Here is a 10,939-nt window from a genome sequence, read left to right on the forward strand (position 1 = left end):
GTAGTGATTTCCTGGGGAGTAGGGGGCACATGCATGTGTGAGCAAGTGTGTAAACACATGGAGATGTGTGTAAGCAAGTGTGAGAGTGGATGTGAGAGGCACCTGTCCTCCTGCCAGGCCACGGATGGGTTCCTCTGAGAGGCAAGAGGCCAACACAGGGCACCTGGCGCGCATGCAGGGGAAGGGTGGGGGACGCGCCAGAACCCCACACGAGGAGAAGCCACCCGAAGCCACCTCCTGCGCAACGCCCGCAGGCCACAGGCCTCACCCTAAAACAATGACTGCACCCCACAGAGGCACAGGGCTCCCCTCACTCTTGGCACCCCCAGCACAGCACTGACCCTGCCATGGTTGTCAATGCCCACGAGGGCCAGGGAGGTCCAGGAGAGTTGCATGGCCTTGAAGTGCACAGTGGGGCCTGTGGTCCGGGGGCGCTTGAGAGCTGGCTCGTCCACAGGGCGTGGGGCGGCAGAGCTATAGAAGATGGCCATGGTCTGCAGCGAGAGCCGGTGCACGATGTGGACACTGCCGTCGTGGAAGGCCAGGGCCAGCCCTGGGGGCACATGCAGGTCAAGCGGCCGAGCCCAGCCTTGGACAATGGGAAGTGGCTGAACCGTGCCCAGCTTACTGGCAACCTCATAGCCTTTCCAGCTCACTGGATATTAAGAGCAGTGTTCTCATCCCCACTGGGACTGATGTGAGGCTGGGGCAGGTTCCCACGACCCTGAGACTGGAGGCCAAGGCCACAGTGCACCCCTCCCTCTGACCCCCAGGAACCCTGAGACACTGTACCGAGGCCGGGGTAGAACTGGGTGTCACTGGCCACCTTCAGGTCAGTGTTGGTGAGTGAGATGGGCAGCTTGGGCAGTGCCACAGCAGACACACGGTCCAGGTCATTGGTGGCCGACAGAATCCGCCATTTGAGAATTGTGGGCTGTTTGTCACCAACTGAAAGGGGATGTGGGAGACAAGGGGCAACAAAATGAAGATAAGACTGAAACGCAACAAGGGTGGACTGGACCCAGTGCCCTTCCCCTCCTGGGGCCCTCAGCCAACTCATAGGAGCAGGGAAGGGGGGCGAGGGTCCCCCACAGGGCCCGGTCCTGGGCCTTCACAGTGACGGGAGGAGGTGTCTGCCTGGGCAAGAGGCTGTCAGCTGGCAGGGATGGCCACCTTGTCCCCTCAAAAGAGGCAACATGCTGAGAAGGGGAACCCATCCCAGACCATGCTGCCACACAAACTCCACAATTCTGTGGACTTGGCTGGTCTGCGCGGGGTTCTCTGTCCCTGTGGTCTGAGAGATCCTGGGTGGACCCCAGCTCCCTCAGGAGGTGGACAGACAGGCCCCTCCTGGCACCCACAACCTCAGTGCCACAAAGGAGCCCACCAGCAAGAGGCAGGGTGGTTCCCATCCATCTGGGCTTGGTCCCTGCGTGCTATGGGCAGAGGTGCCCAGACACCAAGGTGACTCTGAGACAAGCCCAGGCACCCAGCCAGTGGCCAGCACTCCAGCTGCCTTGGGGGGCCGGCAGACTCAGGGAAGCAGGATGGAGCAGTGAGGTGGCCCAACCCAGGAGTGTCCAGCTGTGTTTCTGAAACAGAGTTTGAGGCTGGCTGTGATAACACGCCTCTGCGCCCACCTGTCCTGAGAGCTCTTCCCCAGACGTCTCAGCAAGAGGGGTCTCCTGGAACACATCATCCCACAGAGGCCCAGAGAGAGGCAGCACTGAGCAGAGCTGCCATGGTGACAGCCAAGCCGATACCCAGAGAGGGAGCACGTTCAGGCCAGGCCGGCACCAGCCACCCACACTGGCTTCCTGACAGGCTTGGCCGTTTCTAGGTCACATAGGAGAGTGGCCGCTGTCAGAGGCTGAACAGCTTGCCTGAGTCTACCTGGACCCACTGTCCACTCAAGTCAGGCCACCCCCTCTACTGTAGGCTGGACAGTAGCTGGTAGAGTGGGGCCCGAGGGAGACCAGTGTGGGCAAACGTGAGGAGGAAGGGGCAGGAGAGGCAGGTCTGAGAGCCCGCAGGGCCACGAGGCTGGGACAAGGGGTGGGGGTGGGGGGCCGCAGGTGAACTCAGCAGAGACCCTTCAGCACCTGGATGCCTGCCTTGGGAAGAGGCTCCACCAGGACGGGAGGCCCTTCTGCATGAAGTCTGGTCCTACTGTAACAAGGTCCCAGGGTGGGACTGCAGGGCAGGTGGGGAGCTGGGCCAGCCTGGGACTGGGAAGGGCCAGGACCCTACTCAGGAGGTGCAGCCCGACCACCCTCACACAACTCCTCTGGGGCTGTGCTGAGCAGTGTATGTAATCCACCTGAGGGCAGATGGACCTCAGGGGCCTCTTGACTCAGGCCAGTCACTCCAGGGCCAGGAGCACTACTGCAGGGGGAACGCCCCTGGGCTGTGTGGCCGCGGTTCACCCCCGGCATCTCAGCCACATGGGTATCAGCAAGCGGGCCCCTCTGGCAGGGACACGGGGCTCCGCATGGGTTCAAGGTCAGAGAGGGAGGGAGAGGTGGGCATGTTCTAGCAAACTCAGGCCGCCACCACGCCGCCTCGCTGCACGCAGGGTAGTCTGAGTGTGCCTGGCCACCTGAGCGACTCACCAGCCGGAGAGAGCTGCTGGAAGATATTGTTCACAGGAAGCCCCTCCTTGCGCAGCGACCAACACTCCACCACACTGCTCGTCTGGCTGGATGCACACAGCAGTACCTAGGGGTGGGTGCGTGGTGAGGGGCCTAGAACAGCCCATGGCCTCTGCGCGGTTCTGGCTCGTCTTAGGGCTCACATGCCACTGTGGGTACAACCCAGGCCTGCCTGGCCTGCGTCTGCATCTGCCCACCCACTGTCCTCACTCCCGTGGGGAGTGCTGTGCTGTGCTGGGGGTGGTCATCCATGGTGCCCCAGCAGGAAGCAAAGGTACTAGGGAAACACATCAGGGACTGGTGAAGCTAGGGCTGGTCAGCACAAGGCTACGAGGGACCTCAGGGAACCTGGTGCAGGTAGCTCAACTTTGCCTCCAGAGACTCCCCTGTCCTGGTCCTGGGACCTGTGGATACATCACCTTATGGAGCAGAGGTGACTTGGCAGGAGGGATTAAGCTAAGGCCCCTGAGATATGGATGACCCTGGATTCCCCAGGGGGCCCAGTGTCATCACAGGGTCCTTATAAGAGGGAGGCGGAGGGTCAGAGGCAGAGAGACAGGAGATTTGCACTGTTGGCTGTGAAGATGGAGGGAGGGGCCGCGAGCCAGAGATGCGGTGCCTCTAGAAGCTGGAAAAGGCAGGAGCCCCTGGAGAGAGCAGCCCCGCCCAGGCGTGGGTTTAGCCTCGAGGTGGTGGGGCGGGCTCACTTGCTCCGACATGTCGCGGGCCAAGAACTTGAGGTGGGTGATGGCGGGCAGCCGGTCGCGGCGGCTGAGGTCGGTGGTGCAGCGCATAAAGAGCGAGGGCAGGAGCTCGGTGTCGATGCGGCACTTCTCGTTGACCACGCTCACGCACACCTTGTACAGCTGCACCGGTGACGCGCTGCTGCCATCTGCTGTGGCCACCACGATGTTGCCGCCACCTGTGAAGGCGATGTCGGCCAGAGCCACACGGCCGCGCAGCCGGCACAGGCTCTCAGTCGAGGTGAGCACCTGCCCGCTGGGCTTGAGCAGGGACACAGTGACCAGGCCGCTGACCGTGACAGCGATCCAGCCCTCCATGGGCTTGCCCCCAAACAGTGTGAGCGATGGCGAGAACTTGACGCGGGAGAACTTTTCCCCGAAGCTGGAGGCACCAGACTGTAAGGGAGGGGAGGGGTCAGCTGCAGGGGGTGGGGGGGCGCCCAGTTCATGTTCGGCCTTTAGGGGTCTACCTTCGTGGCCCGAGGACCCCTCCTGGGAACCGCACCCTCAGGAACACAGAGGAACCAGATAGCAGAAGCCTCAAGAGACCAAGCCTGAAGTCAGATTCGGCTTCAGCCACTGAGCGCTGGGTGACACAGGCCTCTCTGACCCTCAGTGTCCTTGTCTGTATGTCCAAAAACACGATAAGGTCACAGCTAGACACACAAGGGACAGCAGTCAGCCGTGTTTTCTTTAGGGCCAGACAGACATCCAGTGTTCTCAGGTGCTCAGTTCAGCCACTCCAGGCTCCTTGTGTGGGTAGTGTGGGAGCACGGCCTGAGCCACTGCACAGAGCAAGCTGGGCACCAACTAAGTGGCTGCAGGACTCAGATATGCCCCCTGCAGGCAGTGCTGGGAAGCACAGCTGCCACTGCTCTTTCATCTTTTTGCCCCTGGGCCCCCAGCCACTGCCGCACTGGCCTCTGCCCCAGCTTTGCCTTTCCCAGCATCCCCAGAGGCAGACCCTAGGGAGGCCTGCAAGCCTGACTCCTTCCCATCAGCACAAAGCATCTGTCACTGAAACAGCACGAGCTGGAGACTGCACAGAGTTCCTCTGAGTAGTGGGAGACTCTTTGCCCCTCTGGGGATGAGGAGCAGACTCACTAGGCTCACCCAGGCACCCCCAGGCTCATGGGACTAAATATCCATGGAGGGCAGGGCTGACTACAGCCCCAGCTGAGTTTCCCAGCTGGACATGTAGGTGAAAGCAGTGTTGAAAAGAAAGAAGCAAAAGCCCCTAAATGAGCCCCAAGGGGAGATGCTGAAAGTCTGAAAAAGAAACCTCCCACAGAAAAAACGGTCCAGATGGTTAGGCAGTAAGCCTTGCAATGAGTCACTCCCTAGGGGAGAAGGGACAGGAGGCAGACACAGGGAAGGGATAGAAAGAAAGGTCATTTCCCACAACATCATTCCAGGAGGCCCTCCTGGCTTGGGAGTGGAGCTGACCAAGCCACGTGAGCTCTTGCTGCTGCCATAGGCCTCACCCAGGCATGGTCCCGACCAAGTTCCCCTCGCTTTCTCATACTGAACCCTGGCCCAGCCCCTGGCCCCACTTGACAATGAGGAGAGTGACGGCTGAGATATGACTCGGAGACTGAACTCAGCACCCTGACCCAGGAGGCTCCCCTCTCAGGGAGACACTGGGCTGAACCGTGGGGTACAGACAGGAACCAAGGGCTGTCACCACATCAAACCACGTGGGAGATGCTAGCAACACAGATGCTGACAACTGGGTGGCAGGTGTGACAACCTGGCACCATGAGAGGAGGAGCCAAGCCCTCCTTGGGCTTGAGGCCTGCTCCCCCAGGCAGGACACCCACCTTTTCCACATGCAGGGCCAGTTTCACGCCGTTGTGCAGCCAGGACAAGGCCACGATGGGGTCCCCTTCCACCACGCTGCCCACGGGGCTCTCCCAGCTGTTGGCCAGGTGGTCAGCCATGCTCCAGCACTTGATCTGCCCATCGGCATCAGCTGACAGCAGACGAGAGCCTGAGGGGAAGGTGGGAGATTGGGCAAATCTGCGTCACAAGCCCCATCCGCGCAGTCCATCAGGGTGGGGGGGCCGGAATGCGGAAGTTGTAGAGCAAGGGACCAGCACAGGTGAGTTCAGAAACAGGGGCGAGAAAAGCAGAAGCCTCAAAGGCACAGGTCAGGGTTTCAAGTCCCAGCTCTGAGCCTAGGAGTAAGGCCAGGAAGACAGAGCAGGCAGCCCTGGCATTCAGGGTGGAAGGCTGCCCTCACCGGACTGGTCCCACTCCAGGCAGGTGATGGCCTCGCTGTGCTCTGAGCGGATGGAGTGCACGTCCCAGGGATGCTCAGTGTCCAGGATGTGGATCATGCGGGTCAGGTCTGCGAGGGACAGTGAGGTCAGTGCGGCAACAACGGCCTGGTGCCCGACCACCCCAGGGGATTGGGCTGTCGAAGCCTATCAGGAAGCGTTAAAGCCAGGCTGCAGGGACTCCAGAAACATGATTTGTACACAGGCAGCCCAAGGGGAGACCCATGGCCTTCTGTGAGGTTACAACTGTGCTTTCAAAAATGGACCCAAAACACTAACAGCGGGTGTCTCTCCATGAAAGGTTAGGGTTCTCCTCATCCTAAAGTTTCACGTTTTCCTAATTTCCTCTAAGAAGTGCATATTGCTCTGTGGTGGGAAGAATACCTGCCCTGCGGCAGAGTGCACCGCAAAGCTGGTGGCAACACGTGCAGCTGGAAAACTCCTGCAGGAGCCTCAGCAAGCCATAAGCGGCCACCGCCCCCTCTCCCCCAGCCCTGCAGACACGGCCATTCCTCAAGGTTATCTCTGTGCCCCTCAGCACCCGTCTCAGAGGAGGAAACCCCATGGGAGCTGGGGGGAAGGCCCTATGAGGGGGCCTGGGATGGGGGGTGGCACACCCTGGTCATCGCTGCGCAGGTCCGTGGTGAAGGCGATGAGGTTGCGGCAGGACCAGGTGCAGGCAAGGGGACCGGATGGGCAGTGGGTGCTCTTGGGCCATTTCTCCCATTCACAGATGTAAGCCAGGTCCATGGTGCCCAATTGCCAAGGTCACACAGAGAGGACAGTCACCAGCTCCTACAGGAGGGAAGACAGGCTTGTCATCCATCTTCACAGGGTGCCTGCAGGGCCCCGAGTGCGGTGGTGGATGCTGGTTACCACGGGGGACAAAGTGGACTCAACCCCTGCCCTGTGTGTGGCCAGGGAACTGCGTTTTACACAAGCATGGCCAGTGATCAATCCATGCAGCTGGGAGGAAGAGCATGCCAAGCGGAGATAACAGCCAGTGCAAAGGCCCAGAGGCTTGACTGAGCCTGGGGTGCTCAAGCAGTGTCCAGGCCTGCAGAGCAGGAACAGAGTGAGTGGGGGCATGGAGCAAGGTAAGGTTGGGGAGGGGATGAGGCAGGTCTTGCAGGGCCTGGGGGTTTTACCAGGAGGGAGATGGGAGCCCCAAGAAGCCTGTTTCTGTTTCACAGGCCCCTCTGGCTGTCTGAAGGGCACGGCTGGGGAATGGGGTAGAGGTGGCGGCGCTGGTCCAGGTGCACAGTGACGGGGACAGTGAAAGCTGCGACAAGAAGTAGCACCCAGGTCTATTCTTAAGGAGGACACAGGAGAACCAGTGAGGCTGCCTTAGACAGAGGCAGGGAGGCAGGGTGGGGGTTAGGCAGCAACTTGGGGCCTGGCTTCCAGGGGTACAGAAAGGGTCAGTGAAAGCTTCCTCAGCAGGCTCTTTGCACCCAGCCGCGACTAAGGTTATTTCCTTTCACCTTCCCAATCACATTACCCGCTGCTTCTTAAAGCCCCGCCCCGGAACACTGACACCCCGCCCACAAGCCCAACCAGCAGTCATTTTAAGCTCTGCCCCCAAAGCCCTCCGGCCCCGCCCCTACAAAATGTGCCTTCCAGACCCCACTCTCAATTTGTCCCTGGCGTCCCCAGGCCCGGCCTAAACTTCTGTTTTTATTCCAAAGTCTCCAAAACAATCCCAAAGCCCCTCCTCCACACACCTGGCCACCTGGCCACCCAGGACCCGCCCCAACCCGCCCGACAGTCCCTAAGCCCCGCCTCAAATGCATCCCAGGCCCTCCCCGGGAGGTACAACCTTAGGCCCTCCCCGATTTTACACCGCCCAACGCAGGGAGCCTCAGGTCACCCCAAATTTCCGCCACGACCCTCAGACCACGCCTAGAGCCCTCAGGGAGCGTACCCAGCACCCTCGGCTCTCCAGGACCGCCCTCTGACTCCACAGGCCCTGCTCCGACCCATAATCCCAGCAGCGTCGGCGCCATCCGGAGGCTGGCCGACTGCCCAAGCCCCCAGCCCCACACTCACTGGACCAGCCTGTACGCCCACCGAGAAGGAGGCTGCCGTCTGCATTCGCTCTAACGCCCCGGCTCCGGCGCCGCCATCTTCCCAGGACCAACGAGTCTCCCGCGCAGCCCGGCTGCTTCCCGGAGACTTCTGGGACCTCAGTGGCTCCGCCCCGCTTCCGGGGTAATTTGCATACAATCGTGCCTTTCCAACAGCCATCTGCGTTATATTTGATGGAAAAAACAAACTTTCTCAATTTAAGTGAATAATCCCCTTAGATTAGGCCATTATTGCACTAATTTAGTAAAAAAAAGGAAAATTGCTGTATTGGTTTTTGATAGAATTCACCCTCACCGTAAAGTATTTGATTCTGTCTACTATAAATAGTTCTGGCGTCTGTTCGCTGTTCGTGCTCGCTTCGGCAGCACATATACTAAAATTGGAACGATACAGAGAAGATTAGCATGGCCCCTGCGCAAGGATGACACGCAAATTCGTGAAGCGTTCCATATTTTCGCCTTTTATCACGATGTCTAGCCAAGGTGTAACTCGCTTATAAGCAAGGTAACTCAACCCATCAAGGGCCGGTAGAATCAGTCTCCATCCTCAACTCCTCCTCCAAAAGCTGTCGGACTCTCCCCAGTTTGGAAGGTCTTTTCCAGAAAGACATGGGATTGATTGCAGGGAAGGCTATGCCAGAGAGCAGGCAACATCTGGGCAAAGGTCTGGGGGCCGGGCTGTCTAGGGACGCGGTGTGTGGAGAATCCACACAGCCAACCAGGAAGCTGGACAGGACGGAGTCCGCGTGGGTCTGGAGGCAGCCTGTGGGCTTGCCCTGGGCCCCACACCCATGCCCTGAGCCCCAGCCGGTCCTCTCAGTTCAGTTCAGTCGCTCAGTTGTGTCCGACTCTCTGCGACCCCATGGACTGCAACATGCCACGCTTCCCTGTCCATCACCAACTCCCTGAGCTTACTCAAACTCATGTTCATCGACTCGGTGATACTATCCAACCATCTCATCTTCTGTTGTCCACTTCTCCTGCCTTCAATCTTTCCGAAAATCAGGGTCCTTTCCAATTAGTCAGTTCTTCTCATCAGGTGGCCAAAGCATTGGAGCTTCAGCTTCAGCATCAGTCCTTCCAATGAATATTCAGGACTGATTTCCTTTAGGATTGACTGGTTTGATCTCCATGCAGTCCAAGGGACTCTCAAGGGTCTTCTTCAACACCACAGTTCAAAAGCATCAATTCTTCGGGGCACAGCTTTCTTTATGGTCCAACTCTCACATCTATACTGGAAAAACCCTAGCTTTGACTAGACTGACTTTTGTAGGCAAAATAATGAGTCTGCTTTTTAATACACTGTCTAGGTTGGTCATAGCTTTTTCCCCAAGGTCAAGCTTTTTTTCCAAGTCTTTTAATTTCATGGCTACAGTCACCATCTGCAGTGATTTTGGAGCCCAAGAAAATAAAGCCTGTCACAGTTTCCATTGTTTCTCCATCTATTTGCCATGAGGTGATGGGACCTGGAACAACAGACTGGTTCCAAATAGGAAAAGGAGTATGTCAAGGCTGTATATTGTCACCCTGCTTATTTAACTTCTATGCAGAGTACATCATGAGAAATGCTGGACTGGAAGAAGCACAAGCTGGAATCAAGATTGCTGTGAGAAATATCAATAACCTCAGAAATGCAGATGACACCACCCTTATGGCAGAAAGTGAAGACGAACTGAAAAAAAAAAAAAGAAGAAAAAAAAGCCTCTTGATGAAAGTGAAAGAGGAGAGTGAAAAAGCTGGCTTAAAGCTCAACATTCAGAAAAAGAAGATCATGGCATCTGGTCCCATCACTTCATGGGAAATAGATGGGGAAACAGTGGAAACAGTGTCAGACTTAATTTTGGGGGGGGCTCCAAAATCACTGCAGATGGTGACTGCAGCCATAAAATTTAAAGACGCTTACTCCTTGGAAGAAAGTTATGACCAACCTAGATAGCATATTGAAAAGCAGAGACATTACTTTGCCAACAAAGGTCCGTCTAGTCAAGGCTATGGTTTTTCCAGTGGTCATGTATGGATGTGAGAGTTGAACTGTGAAGAAAGCTGAGCGCCGAAGAATTGATGCTTTTGAACTGTGGTGTTGGAGAAGATTCTTGAGAGTCCCTTGGACTGCAAGGAGATCCAACCAGTCCATCCTAAAGGAGATCAGTCCTGGGTGTCCTTTGGAAGGAATGATGCTAAAGCTGAAACTCCAGTACTCTGGCCACCTCATGCGAAGAGTTGACTCATTGGAAAAGACTCTGATGCTGGGAGGGATTGGGGGCAAGAGGAGAAGGGGATGACAGAGGGTGAGATGGCTGGATGGCATCACCGACTTGATGGACGTGAGTTTGAGTGAACTCTGGGAGATGGTGATGGACAGGGAGGCCTGGCGTGCTGCGATTTATGGGGTCACAAAGAGTTGGACACGACTGAGTGACTGAACTGAACTGATGGGACCTGATGCCAAGATCTTAGTTTCTTGAATGTTGAGTTTTAAGCCAGCTTCTTCACTCTCCTCTTTCACTTTCATGAAGAGGTTCTTTAGTTCTTCTTCGCTTTCTGCCCACAAGGGTGTCCTCTGGGAACTGGAAATTCAGTGCCCTTGGCAGGTGGGGAAGCTTCAAGCTGATTATTAGAGTATTAATATTTCTTTCTGTCCTCCTAACAAGCCCTTGGGAGTTCCATTATTTAGTATCTACATGTAAAACTTTTTCAATGCCTGTTAAAATAGAAGACAGCAAACCCAGCATCCACATCTTGGTTTCTAAAACATGCCCCCAGGGATAGGAACCAGGCTTCTTGGCAAATAGGCTGGTTCTAGGATGAAGCTAGGGCTTTCCTCATAGCTCAGTCAGTAAAGAATCTGCCTGCAATGCAGGAGACCTGGGTTTGATTCCTGGGTGGAAGATCCCCTGGAGAAGGAAATGGCAATCCACTCCAGTATCCTTGCCTAGAAAATTCCATGGAGAGGAGTCTGGCGGGCTACAGTTCACGGGGTCGCAAGAGTCAGACACAACTTAGCGACTAAACCACCACCAAACCAGGATGAGGCAGGAATATACCAAGAAGCCCTGTGCATCTTGTAGCAGCAGAAAGTAAGGCCGTTTCTCAAATAAATAAATAAATATAGGGGTGCCTCAGGGAGACACAAGAGCTATTGAAGGGGCTCCCAAAAGCCAAATCTTGAACACTCTAAG

The 10,939-nt window shown here is 56.7% G+C and overlaps 1 protein-coding gene and 1 non-coding gene across 7 annotated transcripts in view; one reads left to right on the forward strand and one right to left on the reverse strand.

The window, feature by feature from the left end:
• The window catches only part of MED16 (mediator complex subunit 16), a 47,919-nt gene extending 40,076 nt beyond the window's left edge, over positions 1-7,843 (reverse strand). For 4 of the 6 annotated variants that reach the window (XM_052644425.1, XM_052644424.1, XM_052644420.1 and 1 more), the window contains exons 1-8: positions 7,723-7,835; positions 6,291-6,468; positions 5,637-5,744; positions 5,215-5,384; positions 3,359-3,790; positions 2,613-2,718; positions 793-948; positions 342-553 (exon numbers count right to left, since the gene is read on the reverse strand). In XM_052644425.1, coding sequence (XP_052500385.1) covers positions 342-553; positions 793-948; positions 2,613-2,718; positions 3,359-3,790; positions 5,215-5,384; positions 5,637-5,744; positions 6,291-6,423 — 1,317 coding nt within the window. In that variant the 5' untranslated portion in view covers positions 6,424-6,468; positions 7,723-7,835. Of the gene's footprint in view, positions 1-341; positions 554-792; positions 949-2,612; positions 2,719-3,358; positions 3,791-5,214; positions 5,385-5,636; positions 5,745-6,290; positions 6,469-6,821; positions 6,912-7,722 lie in introns of those variants that run through there. The other 2 variants (XM_052644421.1, XM_052644423.1) reach the window with 2 other exon arrangements.
• Positions 7,844-8,110: 267 nt separating this feature from the next.
• LOC128051852 (U6 spliceosomal RNA) lies at positions 8,111-8,217 on the forward strand. The gene has a single exon (XR_008199771.1). It is a non-coding gene; the product is annotated as a U6 spliceosomal RNA (small nuclear RNA).
• Positions 8,218-10,939: the final 2,722 nt, after the last annotated feature.

Source organism: Budorcas taxicolor, chromosome 7, assembly GCF_023091745.1.
Source record: "Budorcas taxicolor isolate Tak-1 chromosome 7, Takin1.1, whole genome shotgun sequence".
Lineage (NCBI taxonomy): Eukaryota > Metazoa > Chordata > Mammalia > Artiodactyla > Bovidae > Budorcas > Budorcas taxicolor.